The 26582-nt window shown below is 38.5% G+C and overlaps 1 protein-coding gene across 7 annotated transcripts in view; it reads left to right on the forward strand.

Annotated features, from left to right (window-relative positions):
• Positions 1-26582, forward strand: part of pias1b (protein inhibitor of activated STAT, 1b) — a 142454-nt gene that overhangs the window by 78861 nt on the left and 37011 nt on the right. For all 7 annotated transcript variants that reach the window (XM_060853291.1, XM_060853294.1, XM_060853290.1 and 4 more), the window contains 5 exons: positions 7456-7906; positions 18327-18411; positions 20057-20104; positions 23270-23360; positions 23446-23580. In XM_060853291.1, the coding sequence (XP_060709274.1) occupies positions 7456-7906; positions 18327-18411; positions 20057-20104; positions 23270-23360; positions 23446-23580 (810 nt within the window). The remainder of the gene's footprint in view (positions 1-7455; positions 7907-18326; positions 18412-20056; positions 20105-23269; positions 23361-23445; positions 23581-26582) is intronic.

The following is a 26582-nucleotide window of genomic DNA, read 5'->3' on the forward strand; positions in this document are numbered from 1 at the left end:
TCTGAGGCAGAGTTTCAGTATCCTTAGCCATTGAGGGGAAAAAGAAATTCCATACTCAAAGTGTGTTCACTAATTTTAAAAGTATCTCTAACTGTGCAGGTTAGGTGAATTGGCCATGCTAATTTGTTCTATAGTGTTCAGGATGTGTAGGTTGGGTGGGTTAGCAGGGTAAATGTCGGGTTACTGGGAAAGGGTGTAGGGGGTGGGTCACGGTGGAATGTTTTCAGAGGGTTCATGCAGACTCAATGAGCTGAATGGCTGCTATTTGCAAGGGATTCTATGATTCTAGTTCTGGTTTGATTCACGAGGGGAAGCGCCCTTCCCACATTCACCATTCAGAATCCTGTGCACTCCATCAATTCACTCCTTACTTGTCTAAACTTCAGTGGAAAATAATCCAAGCTTGTCCAACTATTCCCATGAGACAGCCTTTTCATCCCAACTATAGGTCTAACAAACCACCTCTGAACCGCTGCCAATGTATTTGCATCCTCCTTAAATATGAAGACCAAAATTGTCTTTCAAGATGTGGTCTTACCAATGCCTTGAGTGACTGCAGCATATAGTTCTTTCTTTTCTATTCAGTTCCTCTTGAAATAAAGAATGATGATGCTATAGCATTTTTGGTTACATGATTAACTAAACATTCTCTGATGCACACACTAGAATATCTAAGTCTCTCTACAGCCTCATCTTTATCCATAATGCATGTAACTCTTTGAAAGAACTCCAATAACTTGGTTAAATGTAATTTTCCTTGATGATTCTTACCAATTAACCTTTGAGCTTTCTTAACTGTGTGTCTGTGATCTCTTGATGATTAATTTTAACACCTTCCTCATGACATCAAGCTAACTGGAAACAAAAGTAAAAAATTGTGCGAAAAGCTCAGCAGGTCTGGCAGTGTCTGTAGAGAGAAATCAGACTTAATGTTTTGGGTCCAATGATCCTTCCTCAGAACTCACGCTAACAGGCCTTAATTTCCTGTTTGCTGACTCCCTTACTCTTGAATAGGGTGATAATATTTGCTACTTTTAAGTTTATTTGAATGTTTCTTGAATCAAAGGAAGTTTGGAAAATTAACACTTGCTAACTCATAGATCACCTCTTTTAAGATCCTAAGGAATGAGAGCTTATGCTCGAAATGTCGATTCTCCTGCTCCTCAGATGCTGCCTGACTGGCTGTGCCTTTCCAGCACCACACTCATGACTCTGTCCTCACGTTCTCCCAGCTCTATCAGCTTGCTTTGTACCACTTCCCTCGTGATGGTAATTTCACTAAGATACTTTCTTGCTTTCATCTGACTTACCAACAGTACAAAAATTTTTTTGTATACTCTGCAGTAAAAAATATCATTTGTTTGTTGCAAACAAATGTGAACAAGTTTAGACAATTTCAACAAATTATTCTATGCTTGGTCCATCTTGAGTCAGTTATCAAGGTCTGCTTTCGGGCAGGGATTCTTCTTTGCTGATGGGGATTGCCTTGGCAAAAAATATATGAAGAGCATAGTTCAAAGATTTGACTTGAAATGTTCCCATTTTGTTAAAAGTGACCGTGATTAAACTTGGTGAAATCACGTGCAAATGCATCCTTGTTGTCCGTTGCAGGAGGCCAAATTATATGCACAGCTGCAGCGCCCTGTCTGATATAACTGTGGAAGTACACTGGACTTTCTCCTATATAATGAATACAAAACCAATAAATGATTGCAAGAATTGAGGTGGACGCCTCCATAATTTGTTTAATACGTGAAGTACTGTTGACTATTCACTTTACACCAACTAATTTTTCTCTCAAATCTTGCATGCTCTTTCACTTCACTGTGGTGGCTGTGGGAAAATATGAGTGGGATTTAAATGGATTCCAAATTTTGTGTGACAGCACAATAGTTCACCAAAGTGGTTCATACCTTTAGGTATTTTCTAATCATTCTGTTCAGCAGTGCTATTACACATTTCTAGACCCAGGTGGGACCTGACCGTGGTCTTCTCAGTCAGAGGTAGAGACACTGCCACTGTGCTACAAGAGTCTTCAGAAATGTGCTGCAGATATTTTCAATTAACCTGTTCACCTCTGGAGCATGCCAGTGTGACAGTTCGAGTTTTGAATCCAATGCAATATGCAGGATTCAGAACAATACTTGGTATCAGATGGTGACAATATGTTACACACAACCAAAGAAGAACTAATCTGTTAATGCCTTAATTAAAATTTCTAATCATTGTTTTCCAATCTCTTTTTGTCTTAGACCATTTATCTTACCTTCTCCAGTAGAACTACAATCCTTCAAGATCCCTACTCTCCCCGGCCCTGTAGGAATACCAAATTCTGATCCAGACACCATTGTCAAATGTTTGATTTTTGTGCTAAGTGTCTTGGGATGTTTTATAATGATAACAGCCCAATTTAAGTGAGCTATGATTGTATGGTCCACTTGCTATTCTTTGCATTTTTAATAAGAACTGCAATATGGAGAAGGAAGGTAAAGGAATGGTTCTACTAGGAATTAGCAGCTGTTATTGAGGTAACAGAGATTTTCATCCTGATTAAACTGAGCATTGTTTTAGAATGCAATTCAGTTTATTTGTTTATTGCCTTGCAAACTTCTATACATTGGTGTAATTTAAGTTGTGCTTTGCAAAAGTACTGATTGCTAGTTAAATGTCAGCAATGTTATTGATTTTGTATAGTTGGGAGTGTGTAGAGTTAAGCTGAAAAGATGTGCTGGATTTTACATTTCACACTATGAGACTTTGAAAGGTGAATTGGATAAATGCAATTTTGAACTCTCTTGCATTGAACTGTGGCGAAAATCTTTGCTTCAGTTAACTGATTTGCAGCATTAGAAGAGTTGAGGACAGAGTGGAAGAAGCATTTGTATACTTCCACCTATAATAAAATACAATTGAAGGGTAGCATAATTGACATACTGAGCTTGTGTGAGATTGCCAGTGAGAGAAATGTAGGCTGGAGGTTGTGTTTGGACTATAGCAAATTGATCAACAAAGTGAAAGGAGCTTCTTTCAGGTTGTTTGTGATGTACCTAACTTGGGAATGTATTAATATCTTTCATTCTGAGCACCAAATTGACAAAAAGTTGAAGTTCTGCCTCTATCAGCATTCTATGCTTCCAGCACTCTGTATGAGCCTAACCATTTTTTAAAAGTGCTGTAGGTGATCCAATAAAACTTAATACCTTTTTGATTATCCCCTAAGCTGTACTGATTCTAGGGAATGTTACATTTCTCACACTTCAGTACTGAAACAATTCCTCTTTATCATCAGAATGGGCTTATTACTTTTATTCTTCTGCATTCTGTAAATGTAGAGTACTTCCCAAACTTGTGCCTCGAGCTCCCAGTCAGATTTGTAGCAGTGAAGTCTCACTGCCAACTCCTATTTCCTGTTCTGATCACTTTTTTTGAAGTGGCTAGAAAGGCATGCAACTGCAATGTTTGAATCTTCCTTACATTGTGAACAAAAACCACCGTTTTATTTAAGGTACAGAACAAGCAATTGCTTTGATCTTTGCTTGTCTCTTCAGGGTGAATTTAGAATGATGAAGAGGAGCACTACTCTAAGCAGGTTTCATTATCGTTTTAAAATGAAAGTTGGGCTTAGAATGTCTGTCTTCCTTCCTGTTGGTAAAAGGCACTTGCAGTGCAATGGTTGTACCTGCCTGTACAAAGTCTCAGTATGAACAGGTTCAATCTAATACTAAGAAAGTTAGTTCAGTATGTTTACATCAGAAATGATTGCGCATTAACGAATAGAATTAAAAATTATAAATGAGAAATGCATATTGCTAGCTGTGACCATGCACACACTGTTTTGCAAAATGGAAATAATGCATTTAAGGGCGATCAAGGCAAATACCCGTGGAAGGCTAGGTTCGAAAGATGTGCAGATGGAGATAGTGTGGTAGGCGGGGTCTGTGGAACAAGGACCATTTGGGTTGAATGGTGACTTCAGGACTAACTGCAATGCTGCACAATTAACAAAGTAGTTTTGAACTGTAGTCACTGTTGTAATGTTGGAGAACTGGGCACGCAGCAAACTTCCACAAATGCCAGTGTAATGATGACCATTACTTTAAAATAAACTATTCGTTGTTAAAGGGAAAACTATTAGCCAAGGGGTTGGGGAGAACTCGCTCTCTTTTTGAAGTAGTGCCAAATGGTTTTCACAACCCTGTGAGAAAGAACACAAGACCTTGTCTTAATGTCTAATTTGAAAACAGTATCTCCAAACATGGCAGCATTCTCTCAGTGCACCGCAATAACCAAGCTAGATTTTCTTCCTGTTCAGTTACTTGTGTGGCACTTGAATTCCCAAACTTCTGACTCCAGAGGTGAAAGTGCTAACAACTGAACCACAGCTGACACTTTTGGAAAAATTGAAGACTGAATTCTGCAACAAGCTCTTAAATTTACGAATAGTTAGAGTCATAGAGAAGTACAGCATGGAAACAGACCCTTCAGTCCACCTTGTCCATGCTGACTAAAAATCCTAAACTAATCTAGTCTCATTTGCCAGTACTTAGCCTATATCCCTCTAAACCCTTCCTATTGATTTATTAATCCAGATGCTTTTTAAATGTTGTAATTGTCCCAGCCTCCTCCACTTCCTCTGGCAGCTCATTCCGTACACTCACCACCCTCTGCATGAACAAATTGCCCCTTAGGTCTCTTTTCAATCTTTCCCCTCTCACCCCAAACCTACACCCTCTAGTTCTGGAGTCACCCACCCCAAAGTAAAAACCTTGTCTCTTTACCCTAACCAAGCCCCTCATGATTTTATAAACCTCTAAGATCACCCCTCAGCCTCCGGCACTCCATGGAAAACAGCCTTTTCAGCTCAAACCCTGCAATCCTGGCAACACGCTTTGCAAACATTTTCTGAATTACTGCAAGTTTGACAATGTCTTTCCGATAGGAGGGAGACCAGAATTGCACACAATATTCCAAAAGTGGCCTATCCAATGTCCTGTACAGCTGCAACATGACTTTACAGCTCCTATACTGGAAGCTCTGACCAATAAAGGAAAGCATACCAAAAATCGCTTTCACTATCCTATCTAGCTGCGACTGCACTTTCAAAGAACTATGAGCTTTCACTCTAAAGTCTCTTTGTTCAGCAACATTCCCCAGGACCTTACCATTTAAGTGTATAAGTCCTGCCCTGATTTGCTTTTTAGTTTGACTGGATGGGAAAATAAATACTCAACTTTTCATTTAACCCTACAGAGTTAACAAAATGGATTGTGTTGCCCATTGTCCAAGTCTACAGAAAGCTGACCATGAACCAGACTGGTGGTTTCATATTCTTCCTTTTCCATTCATTGCGGGGATCTTGATGAAGTATTAAGCTGTTTCTATTTGAAATAAATTGGTTAATTGTTATAATTTGGATAGCTGCAATACTAATTGAAAGGTAAAAATGTCTTCAGACCCTCCTTTTACATCATACTTAAATACTAGTGTGCTGCTTGTGCCATTAAACTGTGCCACTAACGTGACTGAAATGGATTGTACTCCTTCACAGCATTTCTGCATCAAAGCTGCCACCACTATATGTTGAATGTGCTGCAGTATCACCTTCTATTTTGATTGAGATGGAGGTAGATACACGTTTTTAAAAAAAATTATTTTGTTGCATCGCGGTTAGGTTCGACCTCACCAATCACGAGCAGTAACAGCAGTTTCTCCGGAATCGTTCAATGATGTTTATTGGCCTGCAACTCTGGGCTTCTGACAAAGTAAAGAAGGGGACACAGTATTAAACACTGAAGTTCATTATAGTTTTGAGTCTGACAGGTTTGGCTTTGGATTTATGAGTATTTGCACAAGTTGTTACATCATAAACTCAAACTTGGCGAATACCTACCTGAAATTACTGGCTGTCGGTGGTGCAAAATCCTGATTGTTCAATGCCCATGTAAATTATTCCATTTCACTGATGGATTGCAAAAAAGTAACACTAGCTAATAATCTGTCCAAAATGCTACCTTTTTTTAGGCTAGTTAACAAATTTTGGTTAAAGTGTGATGAGTATAGACTGTGGTAATTCACTGAAGCCTGCCTTCTCACCTTGCCCCGCAGTGGCAGAGTGGCCCCCTGAAGCTACACAACCGCTTTTATCTATGTAATAGAGAAAAATGACTGGTGTACTTTGGCTGAATCTTACACATTTTAAAAGTAATAGCAGAAACCGCATTTTGTATTGTGTGTGATGCTTTGAATTTTTTTTAAAGGCATATGTTACTTAAATCATTCAGCAGTTTGAATTTGTTTTGACAACCAAAATCAACTTTGTGTACAGAGCCTCATGGAGTTGCTGGTAACATAGGAGACAAATAGCAATGTTGCAAAAACATCATTCTGCAGCTTTCAGAGCTGATAAATACTGCAAACTGCATGCACTTCTGTTATAAACATTGCTTTGCCAAATCTGCAGTGGTTACAGGTCTGTTGAATGTGGAGATAACTAACTTATCCCTCCCTCTAGACCTGGAGGCCTGGGTTGCAGTACCATCTGCTCTAAAGGTGTGTTATAGCATTTCTGAACATGTTGATTTAAAAAATCCGCATTATCATCTTTAAAGATAATTCAACATTGAACTATATTATTTTGCCTGTGGAAAGAAATGAAAAAAGTATTGTATCAGCATTAATTGTTCCATTAATGCTGTTACTCCTTTCCAGCTGCATGGTAGCTTATGTGTGGTATGTTTAAATAAAACTTCTGGTAAGTGCTGCCACGGTGTACCTGGAAACCTGCAAGTGCACACTTTTTTGCAGCATCAAATTGAAGTTTATTTAAGGGCTTTCAAAAATAATTTAATGGAAGTAATCTGGAAAAGTAATGAGAAGTTGAACCATCATCTACAATATAATGTGCAAATAGATTCTAAAAGTTGTTGAGTCTTGCTTCCAAAATTGTATCCTTCAGCAGTTTAAACTGGTAAACTTGTAAAATTTGGACAAGTAGATGGGTAATTTTTCTAATGCAATCCAATGATAAAGAAGATCCCAGTATGAGTATTAATTTTGAATTGAAACAGTCAGATGATGTGCTAATGGCATGTTAACTCAACCAAGATGCCAACAATTGAAGTCAGATTGGCAAATAGCCTTACTTCATCCATGATAAGGTCCTCCATATTTATATCTGTACAGCTTTTTGAATTTGACTTTGGAAAAAAATATTTAAGTGAGGTTGTCTGTTGCTTCCATATTAGGCTTGTTGAAGGCTATTGGATTTTGCTTTATGTACCGCTTAGACTGGGTCCTAATTTGACAACTTTAATTGATTTATAATGCCGTGAATGAGGTGTAATATTTTTGTGGCACAAGATCTGTGAATACAAAAACATTGTATTAATTAATCACAAGACACATTTTCCTATTAATGATTTTTCTCTCTCCTTTATTTTCCCAATCCCTTTAAAGCAAATGGTTATGAGCCTTAGAGTGTCGGAGCTCCAAGTGTTACTGGGCTATGCAGGACGGAACAAACACGGTCGTAAACACGAACTCCTGACAAAAGCACTGCATTTGTTGAAAGCTGGCTGCAGCCCAGCTGTTCAGATGAAAATTAAGGAACTATATAGGCGGAGATTCCCACAGAAGATTGTGACACCCGCTGACCTGACCCTTTCTTCTGTTCATTCAACTTCAACTTCCATGACTACACCATTGTCACCAGCTGCTATCCCACAGCTCCCCTACGATGGGCATGCAACAACATCTCCACTGCTTGCTGTTTCTCTGTTGGGACCTAAACACGAACTAGACCTGCCACACCTAACATCATCGCTCCATCCTGTCCATCCGGATGTAAAACTGCAGAAATTGCCCTTTTATGACATTCTTGATGAACTGATAAAACCAACTAGTCTAGGTAAGAAACATGTGCCCAAAGTAGACTTATTTTGTTGCCATTTCTATAGTGCTTGAGATGAACATAAGAAACCCAGTTCAATAAACCAGTATTATTCTATCTGAGAATACCTGTGTCGTGATTTGTTTTCGGTAGCTGAAATATTTCTTGAAACCATGACAGTTAGACTATTTTAAGATATAAGTAGTTGGATGATTCATAATCTATGTTGTTTTTACTTCGTAAGTTTATCTGTTGTTAACTGTTAAAAGAAATGATAAATTTAATTCTGTGTCCATACTTGTATGTTCACCCATGAGCAGTGACCAATTTTGGACCTATTTGAATGTTACACTTTCTTTTATCACACAAATCATACGTTGAATTGAATTCAGCTTTCTACTGAAGAGGCACGGAGTGCTTTTCTAACACTGAGATTGGTCCGCAAATTCCATGTTCTTTGGATTTTGCATTGTGTCTCCATGAGTGTACTGACTGACTGCCAAAAGAATGGAACAAATCTTAGGACAATATATTAAAATACAGCTTTTGTTGATTTTTTTTGGAGGCTGGTGGATAAAGAAGTTGCATTATGTCAGGCAATCCAACACAGTGGCTTATTTTGAAAATGTTATACCCTCTTATGTAGTTATCTTGCACTCTGACCTACACCACTTCCAAAAAAAATCCTTCAAATCATCCTTGCAATCTGTCCAGTGCCTCTACTGGTTTTAATAAAATATTAACTAGAACTTCACCTGTGGTCTAACCAGTGGTCAATGCACTCTAGCAAAATCTTTCTAGTTTTAATTCCAGAAGTACTGTCTTTATGTAACCTGCAGCATTTTGCATATTTGCGGTCTAGAACCCTTTGCTCTTTGCCTCATTTAGATACTTGTTTTGCAATTTTGACAAAGTAACATGTTGTTGAAGATCTTTGTCTAACATTCATCAAGACAGATGCAAAGATGCCACATTTCAAAGGGAGCAATGATTTATGCTACACGAGGAAAGGTTTGGTTGCTGAATGGAGTCTGATTTGTCAATGTGTTGCTGTGGAGGATTCCCTGTTGTCCCAATGCTTTTGTATAATACAAAAAGGTGCAATTTTGGGGCATGTTCCTTTTTACTTATAAAAGATAGATCCCTCCATAAGAAAATGTATAGCTTCTATCATGGATATCTTCTGGGTTGACTGAATGGTGACCTCTTCTAAGTTAGTTTTCATGTACTTTATATGTACTTTATATTGAAGTCACAATTGTTAGTTTCATTCATTGTAAATATGGAAAATATGAAGCAAATGTTGACTTTTTCAGAGATACATTTATTCACACTTGTATGTTCTTTCTCTTCCATTTCTTCGTTCCTGATCCCATCCCTAGTCACACACCCAATTCTCAGGTTTTTTTGGGAGTTGAAGTTCCTGTTTCGAAAACTTCATTTTGCTCTTTTTTTTGCATTTTTCACAATAATTGAGTCTTGATCAACAAAGTTGTTTAACATTGCTATCTTTTTCTGTGGAGGAATGTAAATGAACCAAGCTGTGCATTTAGTCACTTGACTTTTCACTGCAGCTTAGGAGTTCAGCTCCCTGCCTTGATGGTGCTATCTATGTTTAGCTATAGTGTCAAAGGTTTGCTAGAATGAAACATGTTTACATTTTTTCAAACTATATAAACCTTTTGCATCAATCTACTAACTTGTTGGAAAATTCTTGTCAAAGTAATTGGTCTTGTAATTCAGTGTTAGTAATGTATTGTACTATTTTCATTTTTGTTTCACAAAATACAGTATTTTTCCCACCATAAGTTTTTTTTTCAAAACAAATTTTCAGTTCTGTAATCTAGGTTACATTTGGGTACTGAGGCAAATAAAGTGCCTCCTTGCTGCATTTTATTAGTTTGCAGTCAGAATTTGAGAGAAAGCAGAAGGCTCAAGTGCACTTCAAGGACTTTATACTCTGGAAACATGTCACTACTGATAGCAATGATCTTAAGAGTTAAGATACTAAACACCCAAGTTATTTATAGCGAATGGGTAGATTACAAAATATGTTGCTATCAGCAGTAACCCGAAACTCTGTCTCCATGTTTCTGCATGGAATCCTGCCAGCAAGTTTACTGAAAATACATGCTGCTAGAAGAAATCATTATAACATTTTCAACAATGACTGGCAAAAGACTTGGGTTTTTGCAAGATGTCTTTGCATAAAAGGCTTTGTTGAAATGAAAGCATAACTTCAATACTATTTTGTTTTTAAAAATGTGATTGATCACATCTATCAGGTTAGAAATGCAAGTTTGGATCTGAACAAAACTTATATGCAGTTTGTTCCATAGACAGGGTTCCTTCCCATTCTGCAACCAAATCAATATTTCCTTTATCCATAAATGCTGACATACTGAGGGTTAAGGCAAATGGAGACTGGCATTTTTTTTGGGGTACCTCAAGATGACTATTTTTCATGTGTAGTTCTATTTGGCCTCAGCGATCTTTTTGGATGAATAGGTCTACACCTGCTGCTGTCCCAATGGGAGCCAAACAGAATCCACATGCATGACCTTTTCAGCAGTCATTCCCTTTGAGTGTATAAAAGGGAGGGTATCCTGATGCATTGTAGGTTAGAGGAGCTCAGCTGGAAATTGTGGGTTGTGAATGTTGACTGGAAGCATTGTGGCTAGCAGTGGTGCAATCTACTTGTATGGTCTGCTGACACCCTCCTATAATTCATGTGAAGAGTAAGGAAACATAGGGGCTGTTGGTACCTATGAAAGTGTACCATGCTCATCAGGCTCAGGAGAGGGAAGGAAAGAGATTTTAAAAGTTGTGTCATTGATATTTGAAGCTCAGTCAGCTCACAAAAACTGTTATTTAATCCTCTCCATTTATGACTTGCATAATAGTTTCCCAGCATTTGTATTTTGATTAATGTTTCTTATCTCGGATGGGCCAACTTAGCAGGTTGGTCTCCACTGTAATTTAGAGATTTTCTGGTGCCTTGGAAAGAGTTTAGTTATGTGTACTCCACCCTGTAAAGCTTAAACATTAAACACTTAGCTCTTTTTTCGGGGGGAAGATCACAAAAAATTATTTAGTTGCAGATTGTTATTTTTATTGCATAAATAAAATACAATGCTGAAGGTGATTTTCTTTCACTCTAGGCATGTCCCTCATTTTAACTACCCATTCACAATTGTAGAGAGTACAGACTTTCAATTGAGTTCGCAAATATGCTGACATATTTGTTTACAGAGTGAGTGTGCAGTTTGATTGATACTTGCATTAGGTGTACATTGATACCAGAATTCTTAGTCTGACTGTTTACTTGGGACGAGTGTAAATCTCGACGTGAGATAACTGGCTTAGTGTTGGTTTCTGCAGATGAGGGGATAGGTAAGGCAATGCTCTGCTACTCCTGTTGGTTAACACTTGTTGCCAGGTTATTTTATGTATCATTGGTGTGAATGGTTCTCCTCTGACTTGTGTAGAATCGGCCAACCTGAGAGACTACACTAAAGATTAAAATTGAGGAACGAAGTCAGAATTGATTTTATACAGTGTCACAGAAAAATTGTAGAATACATTACCAAGAATGCTTTTGAATTGACGAAAGTTCAAGATAATTGGATATATTTCTGGCGATAACTGTCTTTTGAAGTATGTGAGCGGTGGCTCATGGAAATTTGAAAAAGATGTTTGGGCCTGATGGTCTCTGCATGTATATGAACTAACAAAACAGGGATGATCCTTCCACAAAGACTGCTGTACAGTCACAATTTTCTTCAGTGATTCCAAAGGCAAATGTGAGATTTGATTGTCTTTATGTTCTGTGTTGCATGTGTTGTTTTTGTATCCTTGAATCAAATGTTACATATGAATGGTATTGCTTTGTTGGCTGAATGTATACTTAGGTAATGACTCTTCAATAAATGGCATCAGTGACTAATAGAATGAAAAGTACATAGATTTTTTGTGAAAAAAATACAACTGCAGGTGTGTTTTTTATGATGGACCTTGGCACAATTTTTCCCTGTTTACCATTTATGTCGCTTTGACTAGATAACAACATGAACAAAGTTCACCTTTCTGGTTGTATCTTACAATGGCTAAAGGAAATTGAATGTTGGAAGAGGATAGGATCACACCAGACTGTGATGTTTCGTCAGGCAAACAACTTGTGTTCATTTTCTTGGTTTTCACATGAAGAATATTGTCTAGGATACAAGAGAACTGCTTCTGGAATTTTAACCAAGCAAGTAGCTGTACCTTTGAAAGAGGGGTTGTTAGGAGAAAATTACAACTAATTATCTGTTTAACTCAGAAAGCAGATGTTTTCTAAACAACAAAAAAACATAGAATTGGGTGTGCAATATTTATTTTTTGACAATGTTGTGAGAATAGATTGAGTTTTTTTCACTGCACTTGAATTCGCCCATGAACAGTATTGATTTTACATTGAAATTAATTGCAAATTAAAGGGCCTAAAGTGGCACATCATCTACAGAATATCTTGAAGCGGTATGAAAAGAAAAATCAAACATATACCTCCTCAACTAATTAGATTGAAAATGGACAATAATGGACATATGTTACGACACAGAGTAAGTCCCCATTGCTAATTTAAACCAGCAATTCAGAAAAGATTTACCCTGTGCAGTAATCTGTTAAAATTTGAGAGGCCAAGACCTATCCCAAAGGTCACCATTTAAAGTAAAAATTACCAACTTTATTTCTTCACGTAGAACAGCACAATTAACTTACAACTCCTTCCTCCCACCTATCTTTCACTTTCCCTTCTATAAAACCAGTCTGATAAAATACCCAATTAAGATTTACCGAAAATTCAAATTTCAAAGCCAGACAGCTGTCGAATCTTCTACTTGGATTGTCGTCTGGAGATTTTCTTCTTAGGACGTCTCTTTCACAGGTCATTGATAGATAAGAGAGCTGTGTTTCGTGCAATCTGTACATGCTAAGGGCTTGGCAGTTCTCCCTCAACTGTTCATGTTTTCCCAATCTTATATCCTCAAAGGATCGGATTGTGTCATTGGTTTTTAATATTGTCAATATGCTAAATTCAAACTTGATTGGAGTTTGGTATTTTTTTGGGTATACTTTAAACTGATTGGCCTAATTCAAATTTGTTTCTGTCTCCAGGCAACCAGCTACTCTAGCTGCTGGACCAAAAGGTTACATTGTATCTTGTTGAGAACACCTGGTGCTGTCAGGTAGTTCTGCTAGCTTTTAACTTTCTTAAAGGTACAGTACACTGCTACACCTTCATAACAATACAATGTCTGAACTAGCATGCTAGGAATCAAAACCCACTATTCTCAGTCTTCATAAAAATTAAAGATTTTCAAAAGCATACCAAACTTCCCCAGCTTACCTGTCTTGCAGACCTAGATTGACAAAGTTCGTACCAGGTTTCAGTATTAAACAAAACTATTATGTCATAGAGATGGACAGCACGGCAAAGACCCTTTGGTCCAATTCTTCCATGCCGACCTAATATCCCAATCCAATCTATTCCCACCTGTCAGCAACTGGCCCCTATCCCTCTAAACCCTTTCTATTCTCATACTCATTCAGATGTCTTTTAAATGTTGCAATTGTGCTAGCCTGCACCACTTCCTCTGTCTGCTCATTGCATACACGTACCACCTTCTGCATGAAAAAGTTACCCCTTAGGTGCCTTTTATATCTTTTCCCCCTCACCCTAAACCTATATCCACTAGTTCTGGACTCCCCCACCCCAGGGAAAAGACTTTGTCTATTTGCCCTATCCATGCCCCTCAAGATTTTATAAATCTCTGTAAGGTCACCCCTCAGCCTCCGACGCTCTAGGGAAAACAGCCCTACCCTATTCAGCCTCTCTGTATAGCTCAAATCCTGCAACCCTGGCAACATCCTTGTAAATCTTTTCTGAACCCTTTCAAGTTTCACAGCATCTTTCCGATAGGAAGGAGACTAGAATTGCACTCAATATTTCAGAAGTGGCCTAACAATGTTCTGTACAGCTGCAACATGACCTCCCAACTCCTGTACTCAATACTCTGATCAATAAAGGAAAGCATACCAAATGCTGCCTTCACCATCCTGTCTACCTGTGACTCTACTTTTAAGGAGCTGTGAACCTGCACTTCAAGGTCTCTGTTCAGCAACACTCCCTAGGACCCCACCTTTAAGTGTACAAGTCTTGCTAAGGTTTGCTTTCCCAAAATGCAACACCTCACATTTATCTAAATTTAACTCCATCTGCCCTCCTCAGCCCCTTGGCTCATCTGATCAAGATTCTGTTGTATTCTGAGGTATTGCAAGTTATGAACTATTGACATATAACTCTTCAAATTAAAACTAATTCCTTTAAACCCCCCCTTATAAGTAGTTCAATGATGTCTGTTCACAAAAGTTGCTGAAGTGACTTGTATGATTCAGAATGCTGTTTCCCATAGAATTATAGAATTCCTACAGTGTGGAAGCAGTCCATTTGGCCCATCGAGTCCACATCGACCCTCCTAAGAGCATCCCACAATCTCTTGCATTTCCCGTGGCGAATCCACTTAGCCAGCAAATCCCTAGGCATTATTTCACAATTTAGCATGGCCAATCCACCTAATCTGTTGTGATCTTTCTGCTAACAAACAGAATGCTTTCCCATTGTGGAAACACAGAATTGTTAATTTTAGATTGGTTGCCTGTAAAGGAAGCATCCTAACAATATTTGAAGAGCAAATAATCCATCAGCTTGTATTTTTTCAATGTTTGGTGTGACAACAATATCCTGAAGAGGTGTAGTTTATCCTTTCTATTTTGAAAGAGAGGTTGTGAACCATAGGTATACTACTGTCTGTTTGAAGCCTGTGATGCCTTTGGTTTTTTTTATGAAAGTAGGAACAGTAGAAGCAGTGTGAATAGGTGGATTCAGACTCCCACAGAACCAAAGTTTTAGTTTAGCTTTTAGCAGTTGGGGTTTCGAAGTTTGCTGTGGAAGCTGTAACATCTCTATCAGCTACGGCTAAAAGCTTGAGTTCTCACTGCCAGAATTTTCTCTTTGTTCTTTCTTCCTGGATTGGAAAAACATTGAATGTGAGATGGTCTGTTTTATTGAATTCGTCTTTGCCAAGGATGTATTGTTACTATATTGGAACAGTTGCTGTTTAGTAGCTAAATTTATTCTGTTAAGTTTTCTAATAGAGATAAAGTTATACTTATTCTTTTTAGTTTGTATTTTAACTAAAGGGTAAGAATAAATCTTGGTTTTGCTTGAAGCTAATAAGTGTGACCAATTGAATTACATTTGGAACACAATACCTTTACACTTTGGGGCCTGATCTATCTCCCATGCTATATTTGCAGAGAGTTTGGTCTGGTCCATAACAACTAGTATCGCCATGTAGCAGCTTTTCTGAAACTTCCATGCAATTAATGCCATGCAATTGTTATATACAGCTGAAAATGTGTTGCTGGAAAAGCGCAGCAGGTCAGGCAGCATCCAAGGAACAGGAAATTCGATGTTTCGGGCATAAGCCCTTCATCAGGGCTTATGCCCGAAACATCGAATTTCCTGTTCCTTGGATGCTGCCTGACCTGCTGTGCTTTTCCAGCAACACATTTTCAGCTCTGATCTCCAGCATCTGCAGACCTCACTTTTTCCTCAAATTGTTATATACACTTAGCTACTGGCTGACAGGTTGAACCGTCCAAAATAATTATTTGTAGGATCCTTATAAGAACTAGGAAATTGCCTCAACCGTGATAGGAAAAATATGTTGGCTGTTATGAGCCATTCCTCCCAAATATTTTAAAACCATTTACTTTTTTCTCCAGTTAATGTCCATATCAGTCTTTTCAAATAGGTGAGTTTATAATCTGTTTCCTTATGGAAACCTTCTATTGCTATATTTCCTTGGCAAGGGACTAGAATAAAGTATAATGCAATGGAAATGATAACAAACGATATTAGGAATTGAAATCAGAGTTTACTTCGTTTTTTGCAATAAATGTCAATATGTCACAGGATGTACTACATAGAGAAAGTCAAAATGCTGGAAGTATGCAGTGAACATCTAAAGATAAAGTTAGCTAATATTTGAGATCTTTAAAGAGTTACCAGAAAATTATTTTGTTTTTATTACGTATTAGATATATCAGTACATATGGTGAAAATTAATTGAAATTTATTTGTTGTCTTGAATATTTGATGAAGTACACAGTTACAATTCAAGTCTTGGACACTAAAACTCAGTTCGCAACCCTAGTTGGGAAGTGCTAATAATTCTTACAAATCATAAGCTCTGATAAACTCTGATTTTGACAATCCTTATATTTTTGAATTACAGTGCAGTTCAAATGCCTTTTGTGCTGCTGGTTTTGGATATTCTATGGTTCTCTATCTATAACTATTCCAGCCTCTGCCCTGTGCTAATAAGTTCCAAATAGATATGCCGTTTAAATGATTTTTCTTGCCCAATAGCCACTTGCATTAAATTACATGTTCTAAAATTGTTCTATGTAATGAATATCTTTTAAGTTGCTCCTCCTTTCCTGCTGTTACTGGTTTACCTTTCACGGTTTGTTTTCAGAAACTTTCAGAATTGAGAGATCTCCCTTGGCTGGATATTCCTCCGTGCCTTCGCATGATCTACCTTGATTCTGACAATATTTGCTAGAAACTGACATAACCTTTAACCTGCCAAACAAACTTATTGAGTTTGGAAAAATGAGTAAATGCCAACAGAATTATTAAGTTTTACCTTGGGGACTAGAAGTTAAGTAGGTTATTGCACTAAATTATGATAAACTTTTAATAATAGAATTTTATTCTCCTCCTACCTAAAGTAGTCTTGCCTGACTATACCTCTGCAGGCACAAGGGCGATTCTTTCATCAACTGCGAAATAATACCTTCAAAATGTAATCAAAACCAAACACATTTGGATAACTGTTAAATCAAAATGTTGTATTTGAAATGCCACCGCACCTGTCTGAGCCAAATCTGCTTTGAACCGTGTGGCATTCGTATTAAATAAATTAGAACATATTTTCCTCTTAAATGAAGCTGCTGCTTGTCTTTGGGCCATGCCAGGCAATGCAATTCTCATTGAGCTTCACCTTTTGACTTTCAAGTAGATATGAATCCTCGGCATTAGATCATCGCAACCACAATGATCATGTTCAGGTCACATGGATGACAGAAATGGAATAACTCGCTTCTTGATTTTAACACCAAATTTAAAAAAAACCTTGACTCTCTAATTTGTGCCATGTCTGATTTAATATGTAAAGTTAACAAACCCAGCCCTGTGAGCATTAATGTCAGACTTAAAAATGTACCCTCTTTCTTTGCAAGCCACCCCTCCAAAAGCATTGCTTGCAGGGCAATAACTCAATTGAAGGAAACTGAATAGGGTAACTAATTGATTAGGCTTGTACTGTTTTTAAATACCTTCAAAGTAATGTCATATTTCAGCATTTAAATTGTCATACTATGTTAATTAATTATACATTGTATAGGTTTTAATTTTGCATTGGGATTATTCAGTTTTTGATCCTGTTCTTGCATGTCTTGTGACCATCTGTGTGGGTCACCTGGCAAGTTGACATTTATGTGATGCAGTACCAGACTATGTATTTGGAAAATGCTATGCTAAAAATTTATTGGAATATGATCTGGTATTAATTGCTGATTGCTGTCAGAATTTCAATAACAAATGTGCTAAATTATTTTCCTTTTTAATTCTGAAATACCAAGCAAAAAGTTCGAAATTTTGTCTACTAAAGTTGAATTATTGTCTGCAAGAGTCCTTGAATTGTGCAATAACAGGATAAAGCACAGGGTCTACGATGGAATCATAGTCATAGAGATGTCCGCATGGAAACAGATCCTTCAGTCCAACCTCTCCATGCCGACCAGATATCCCAACACAATCTAGTCCCACCTGCCACCACCTGGCCCATATCCCTCCAAACCCTTCCTATTCATATACCCATTCAAATGCCTCTTAAATGTTGCAATTGTACCAGCCTCCACCACTTCCTCTGGCAGCCACTTTGAATTTGGAGGCAAGTTCAGGAGATCATTGAGGAGAATACCAAACGAAGTGTGTTGTACAGAATTGGATTTCTCCAAAATGTGTTTGTCACCACTGTTTTAAATAAATATGGTTACCACATTGGGGCTGAAGAGGGAAGCATGACGAAGATAATTCTTCAATTCACGTGGACAGACATCTTATCGAGAGAAAAGGTTTCTGAACATGTGAATAATGACAATAAATTTACTTTGGATCTTTCTCCTTGTTAGAAATAATTCCAATGAGATTAGATCAACTGACTGAAATGACTCATTTCACCATATCTTGTATTTGTTTCATTTGCAATTATAAATTGCATCCAGATTTGAAAAATATAAATTTGGGATTTCTTTTTCTCTTAAGCTTCAGACAATGGTCAGAGGTTTCAGGAGACTTGTTTCGCATTTGCATTGACACCTCAGCAAGTTCAACAGATTAGCAACTCAATGTAAGTAATTTGTTGTCTTTCTGTTTTGGTTTTAGTAGGCCTGATTGGCTTAGCAAGGATGCTTTAGGTTTATCTATACACTTTAAAACTTAAAAGTCTTGTCTTTTTAATTTCTCCACTGAAGTATTCAAAATGCTGTGCATTACTTGTCTTCTATGATTGGTCTCTGTGCTTTATGAAAAAGAAGGAAAATATCATTATTACCCAATTTACTAGTTTCCAGTGAGGCTAAATTTTTAATTCAATTTAATTAAGTTTTGATTTGAATTGCTTCAATGTATTTTCATAAATAGATCTATTTGGAAATTAAAATTCAGTTTATGAAATCGTATAGCAAGATGCAATTTGCTGATAAATCAATTCCCCTCCACCCTCTCACCTTTGCTCTCGATGCACAAAGATCACTAAGAACAAAAGTAAGGCACCTGCTCTGCAATTTTAATAAAAGCAAAATGCTAAAGATTTGGAAATAAATAAAAACAGAAAATTCTGTGAAGACTCAGCAGGTCTTGGCGGTATCTGTGGAGAGAGAAACAAAGCTAACATTTTGAGTCTGCAATTATGAAGAAATCGTGTCTTGACTCAAAATGTTGGCTTTGTTTCTCTCTCTACCGATGCTGCTAGATCTGCAGGGTTTCTCTAGCATTTTCTGCTGTGCTATTTCATTTGCCATGGCATCTGTTCTGTCCACCAGTGCTGTCCATTTTCTGTATGCCTTGGTGCAAATACCCATCTTCTCTTAAATGCTTGTATTTATTTTTACATCCATCAACCTTGAGAGGAATCATTCCATATTTTGTGTAATCCATACCTTCTCTGGATTTGCTTTGAACCAGTTTAGCTTGAATTCTATTATTGTGTTTCCTTGTTTTGGAAAGAATGATTCACCAGCCGTCTTGTTATTTGATGCACTCGAGTCTGTCAAGCTCTTAATCTCCAGGCAATTTAACCACTCTTTTCCACACACCGCTCAACCCTTTATCCAAGTATTAACCAAGTGAATCATCACCATACTTTCTCCAAGACCTTACTACGTTATTGGAGGAGGATTAAACGCGATAGGGCAAGTGAGGCTTACCCACATTGTATGAGCTGTAGCCTTTCCTGCTTTAATAGTCTCAATATATTTCAAACATTCTGGTCAGTTGACCATGATGTGAAGACATAATTTATAAAACTAATTCAATGTTGCCCTGAATGCAGTAATGCCCTGAATCCTTTATCAATCCCAGATGTTTGCAACTCTGTAACATTGACAGCTGCCTTTTATCACAAGTTTTGAGCATCAAAAAATAATTATTCATATCATTAATCTCCCAGTTCTGCTTATCATATACTGTAAGGTATCTAAGGAATGTTGGTGAATGAAGTTTTCTGGTAGAAAGTTAAAAATAAATGCTGTTTTTCAATTTGTTAGTTACAACTCAATTAATAATAGAACTAGGAAAAATATTTGGTAGCATCACCATCCTTTTATTAGTTTTATAAAAACTAGTTTGGTTTACAAAGCTTCTTGATCATCATGAAACAAATTGTATAAATTATCCTAATTCAGAATACGTAAAGAAGGTTTTCAATTATGCTGTGCAATTTCCTTCATGAATACTAATGTTAAATCTGTGAAAAATGTTTCACTTTTATGTAGGGACATATCTGGGACCAAGTGTGACTTCACAGTTCAGGTTCAGTTAAGGTAAGTGCTTGTTTGTGGTTTGTCTTTCACTTGCTGTTCTGTTTCCCTTTCTGTTCTCTCTCGTCTATGCCCCCTCCCCCACCTTCTCCTTCCCATTCCCCTCTTTCGCCGCCTTCTCTCTCTCTCTCTCTCTCTCTCTCTCTCCTTCCCCCCCCCCCCCCCCCCCCCCCCACGTTGTACTTGTCTGAGAGAGAGAATCAGCAGTTTTAAGAAAAATAATTGTAAAGGCTCTGTCTGAACATTTCAAGTTCTACTTTATTCTGAGCTCTTCACAGTGATTCAAGGCCAGACAGCACTTCACGAGGTGCAGTTGGTGAGGAATTGGAGAATTCTATAAATTCTTCCTATATCAACCTAGTCCTAGAATGTTGATTGCCTTATGTAGCAAGTTTTAAAATACATTTGGTGATATGAATTTTTTTTTTGTTGACAATATGTGATACAATATTGTTTGTTCTTCAATGTATGAAACCAAATTTCCAATGTTTGGCTTTACGTATGACTTGTATTTCTATATGTGTGTGTGTGTACACATATTAAGAATAGGAAAACATGGTTTTGGTTTCAATTTTGAGTTCTGACAGTTGTACCAAATGTCTGAAGTTCTGTTCACATGCATCTAAATGAATTCTTCAATATCTTTAAGGTCAGTAATTCATTGCACTCTTAACAGCAGAAGAAAGAGGAAAAAGATACTTTTGCATGGCAATAGGAATTGACTATCACAGAAAACAGAACTGTCCATAAGGTCAGGCATGTGTGTATGCTTCTATCAGAGGGAAGCAGGAGAAAAGGCCTGAAACAGCAGCAGTGCAGTTTCACGGTCTGCAGAAAGTCTGGACCACAGGAAAATGTCCTGAATGACCTGAGAAAAACATCTAGGAACAGAAAACTGTTGGCATTTGAGTATTTGGAGAACCATGTGTTTCCTCTGGAAGTGCTGAGAAGTCAGTCAGAAGAAAGCTTCAGAAATCAGTTAAAGCCATGCCAAGAGCCAGAACTTTAAATTTGTTACGGGGTTCTGTAAGGACGTGGTCAAGGGTAAAATAGTTGAATCTGTTTCGTAATGAGACTGTTCTTGTAAAGTGTAATGTAATTAGTTTTTTTAAATCTCTTTGTGTCATAAATTTTCACTTATTTTTGTCACAAATACATTGACCTAATGCGATTATGGTAAATGAGTAGCAAAAGTAAAACTTGTGGTTTATCAAACAATGTTTCAATCTTGGATGTGACTTGTCCAGTATCGGCAGTAACTGAAATCATGATTTATAATTCAGTATTGTAATTGTAAAGTTGTGTTGTTTATTTGTTACTCAGTGATTGATCCATTGCAAAAGCTAAATGTATTCAGAGATAATTGGACCAAGAAACTGTTTAGAATCACCTAATGCTGGATGCAGTGTATATTGAGATGCTGAATATCAAGAAAGGAACTTCCTATTCAAGTAATCCATGCAATCCTAAGTATAATTAGATCGTGGATATAGGTTTGCTCGCTGAGCTAAAAGGTTCATTTCCAGACGTTTTGTTACCTTACTAGGTAACATCTTCAGTGGACCTCATGCAAAGTAATGCTGAAAGTTCCTGCTTTCTATTTATATGTTTCTTTGGATTGGTGATGTTATTTCCTGTGGTGAAGTCACTTCCTGTTCATTTTCTCAGGGGATGGTAGATGGAGTCTAACTCAATGTGTTTGTTGATATGCGTTCAGTTGCAATGCCATCCTTCTAGGAATTCTCATGTGTGTCTTTTGTTCGCATGTCCTAGGATGGATGTATTGTCCCAGTCGAAATGGTGGCCTTCCTCATTCGTATGTGAAGATATTTGTGAAAGAGGGTCATGTCTTTTTGTGGCTAGTTGATGTTCATGTATCCTGGTGGCTAGTTTTCTGCCTGTTTGTCCAATGTAGTGTTTGTTACAGTCCTTGCAAGTTTTTTTGTAAATGACATTAGTTTTGCTCATTGTCTGTATAGAGTCTTTCAAATTCATGAGCTGCTGTTTTATTGTGTTGATGGGTTTGTGGGTTACCATGATGTCAAGGGGTCTGAGTAGTCTGGCAGTCTTTTCCGAGATCTCTTTGATGTAGGGGAAAGTGGCTAGGGTTTCTGGACGTGTTTTGTCTGCTTGTTTGGGTTTGTTGCTGAGAAATTGGCGGGCTGTGTTCATTGGGTACCCATTCTTTTTGAATACACTGTGTATAGGTGATTTTCCTCTGCTCTGCATAGTTCCTCTGTGCTGCAGAGTGTGTTGGCTTGTTGAAATAATGTCCTGATGCAGCTTCATTTGTGGGTGTTGGGATGATTGCTTCTGTAGTTCCATATTTGGACTGTATGTTTTGTGTTTCTGTAGGCGCTGGTTTGATGTTCCCCATTGGCTGTTCGCTATACTGAGACATCTAGGAATGGCAGTTTGTTGTTGTTTTCCTCCTCTTTAGTGAATTTTATGCCAGTAAGGGTATTTTTGATGGTCTTGAAAGTTTCATTCAGTGTTGACAAAGATGTCATCCACGTAGCGGACCTGGAGTTTGGGTTGGATGGTTGGCAGAGCTGTTTGCTCAAGTCTGTGCATTACTGCCTCTGCTGAGAGCCCTGATATCGGAGATCCCATGGGTGTTCCATTGGTTTGTGTGTAAGTTCTGTTCTTGAAAGTGAAGTGGGTGGTAAGGCATAGGTCCACTAGCTTGATGATATTCTCCTTGTTGATGACATTAGTGGTGGTTGGTGTATGTGTCTTGGGTCTTCTAATAGTGTAGTCAGTGTTTCCTTGGCCAGGTTATTACTTGGCCATTATTTCATCCTCTTCTATCTTAGTGTCTTTGGTCTTCAGGAATTCTTGGGTGGAGTGGCGTGAGCCTTCTACTAAGTGTTTTAGTCTTTGGTGTAGCTCCTTGGCCAATCTGTAAGTTGGTGTTCCAAGTAGCGAGACTATGGGTCTGAGGGGGGGGCTCCTGGTTTGTGAATTTTGGGTACTGAAGATGTTGCCTAGTAAGGTAACGAAACGTCTAGAAATGAACCTTTCAGCTCAGCGAGCAAACCTATATCCAAAACCTCAGCCGGAGCTACAAATCTTCTCAAAACTCACTATAATTAGACCATATTAATCGTAGATCTGATTTAATGGAGATCATTTTAAGTTTGTAATTGATTTTTTTTTATTTTCAAGGTTTTGTTTATCAGAAACAAGCTGTCCACAAGAAGATCATTTTCCACCAAATCTTTGCGTGAAAGTAAATGGGAAAACCTGTAACTTGCCAGTAAGTATAAAGTAATTGGTCTGCGAGATTTTATTTGACTCAGTCCTCTTGGAACTTTTTAAGTAACTTTTAAATTTTATTCTAGGGTTACCTACCACCAACCAAAAATGGTGTTGAACCAAAGCGACCTAGCCGGCCAATCAATATTACCTCACTAGTCAGATTGTCCACGACAGTGCCGAACACTATTGTGGTTTCGTGGTCAGCAGAAATCGGAAGAGTAAGCTTTTCTTCATCTTTTCAAAGTAATTAATTGTAACAGCACAATGCATTATGGCTGGGTTTTTAAAAAAATCATTCTGTGTAGGGTTTCAGGAACTCTGAAACCCCCACTTTATCTCAGTCCCAACCCTTGGATTCAGCACCGCCCTCTTCTTCCCAACCTCTCCGGCCTATCACCCTCACCCTCAACTCCTTCCACTTCTCGTATTCCCAGCGTCCCTCCCCCCTACCTTTTATCTCAGCCAGCTTGGCACACCAGCCTCATTCCTGGAGTAGGGCCTATGCCCAAAACGTCGATTCTCCTGTTCCTCGGATGCTGCCTGGCCTGCCTTGTTTTTCCAGCACCATATTTTTCAACAGATGAACTTGAGGTCAGGGTGTTCGTGAAGTTGGTGAATTGTTCAACCTCATCGGATGGCATAGATACAGTAATGATATAGCGGAGGAAAAGGTAGGGAGTGGTGCCGGCATAGAGACTGTTCCACGTACCCAACAAAGAGGCAGACATAGCTGGGGCCCATGCAGGTGCCCATGGCTACCGCAATGGTCTGGAGAAATTAGGAGGATTTGAATGAGAAATTGTTGAGGGTGAGGACCAGTTCAGCCAATCAAATGATTGTGTCACTGGAAGGGTACTGGATAGGTCGGCGGGAGAGGAAGAAACTGAGGGCTTGGAGGCCTTTGCCATGGCGGATAGATGTGTGCAGGGCTTGGAGGTCCATGGTGAAGGTGAGGCATTGGAGTCCAGGGAAGCGAAAGTCACAGAGGAGGTGGAGGGCTTAGGCGTCGTCCTGAATGTATATGGGGCGATCCTGGACCAAAGGGGACAGGACGGTGTCAAGGTATGCAGAGATAAGTTTGGTGGACAAAAGCAAGCTGAGACGATGGGTCGACCCAGGCAGTCAGGTTTGTGAATTTTGGGTAGGAGGTAGAACTGGGCAGTGCAGGGTTCCCAGACGATGAGAGAGAGAAATGGGAGGGGGGTGGAGCTTGAGGGAGGTAGCAGGGAATGTGATAGGTAGATGAAGGGCAGGGGAGTGATGGTGATAGGTCAGAGAGGAGAGTGGAGTGGATACGTGGGAAGGGAGGTGACCCCTTGGGGCCCCGCACGCACACCCTCCGATCCCTGATGAAGAGCACATGCTCAAAACATCGACTGTCCTGCTCCTCAGATGCTGCCTCACCTGCAGCGCTTTTCCAGCACCACAAGTTTTGACTGATCTCCATCATCTGCAGTCCTCACTTTCTCCTCGAGTAAATTGTTGCTTGTTTCACATTGTTGTGGCAGCAATTTTAGTGGTTAATGAAAGGTATTTCAAAAGAAATGTTCATTGTTTTGTGTATGACATTTGTTCTTAATTGTACCAGCAGTGGTGAATGCTGTGCAATACTTTTGTCTAGATTTCTGGGCCCCAAGTATCCCCCATGAAGAAAACTGATGACGTAACCCAAACTGCAGCAAAAACATATGAGCTAACACCAGCAATAAGCAAAAGCGTAAGGGGAGGTAGCTGCACTTTGTTAACTCCTCTTTTAATAATACAGCACAGAATGGATGTAATCCATGCAAAAATGTAGAGTTCAATTACAAGTATCTGCCAAGAATGCTGTTTTCAGCTAGAATAGCAACAGTTGCCCTGGGGCCAGGGAAGGAAATATTCTATTTTGGTTACCATTCCTTGCTCCTGTCCAATGCTCCTATATGGGTGAGGGGGCACGTGAATCAGAATGGTTTGCCAACACGCAGCAGCTAGGCAGTCACGTGCTTAATCAAAAGGCATGCTTCTGAAAAACCTGTGTCATAGGTGGGAGAGGAAGGTATCTTGTATAAAGAGGTAATTATTAACTTGCTGAAATCAATATGTATAAGCATCTGCAAAATGGTGTAAAGTGGCAGTTACATGATAATCTAAAGATGAAGCTTTAAATTTTTTGTAATCTCTATCTTCAACCTGTTCTTAATTGGTGACTTTTGGAAGGGCTAAATGGAGATCAAGTATGGTCCTAAGTAAGGACTAGCTAGATTTAGCTGCTGTACGATGTCCTCTGACAGCCATGTATCAAATGACTGCAACCCCGCAAGATGATATCCCACATTTTGTTATAATTGGAGGAAATTATGTAGCGTGAAGAGAGTACAGATGTGGATGAATTGAGAAAAGAAATTGCCATGTGAATAATGCTTTTCTTCATAAAGGTAAGCAGATAGAATGCTGGAGAGACTCAGCAGTTCTGGCAGCATCTGAGAAGGAAGAGAGCAAGAGAGACGAGAGTTAATGCTTCGAGTCTGATATAACTGTTCTTTACAACTGAAGGATGTTGGGAAATGAATACATATATCCCTTGGGTCGATTCATTTCTTGAACTAATTTGCTTGTTTTGGTGAAGCCAATCCTGAAATCTAGTTTATTGATCTTTCTACGAGAGAGAGTTATGTTGGAAACCCCTTTTACCTTGAACTGGAAACTATTTCTTGCATTTCAGTTTCAAACTGAAGTGACTTGGTTGGGGAGAACTTCAATGATAATGGGCAGGATGCTACTTGGCACTAAAACCCATTGCTGCTATGTTTCATCTCTTAGTCACTGTGTAAGAATACAAGTCTGATCTAAGATTGCAACTTGGCACTGTCTGTTATTCACAAATAATAATGTTGTTGACAGATGTGGTAGTAAAAGTTTATGCCATTTCCACTTTGAAATTGTGACATGGAATGTGGAACACTTCTGATTACTAATTTAACTTGTATGATAACTTAGTGCAGCAAAGTGGAGTCAAGAAAGATCATAAGTTATCTTTGACCATCTCTGCTGTGGTGTTTGAGTAGATATTTTACTGCAGCTGTTAGTACTGATGGGTTAGACTGCAGCGTTTTGCTGGTTGTCATATAAACATTCCAAAGATGTGCAGGTCAGGTGAATTGGCCATGCTAAATTGCCCATGGTGTTAGGTGCATTAGTCAGAGGGAAATGGGTCTGGGTGGGTTACTCTTTGGAGGGT

This window comes from Hemiscyllium ocellatum, chromosome 39 (genome assembly GCF_020745735.1).
Source record: "Hemiscyllium ocellatum isolate sHemOce1 chromosome 39, sHemOce1.pat.X.cur, whole genome shotgun sequence".
In the NCBI taxonomy this organism is placed as follows: Eukaryota; Metazoa; Chordata; class Chondrichthyes; order Orectolobiformes; family Hemiscylliidae; genus Hemiscyllium; species Hemiscyllium ocellatum.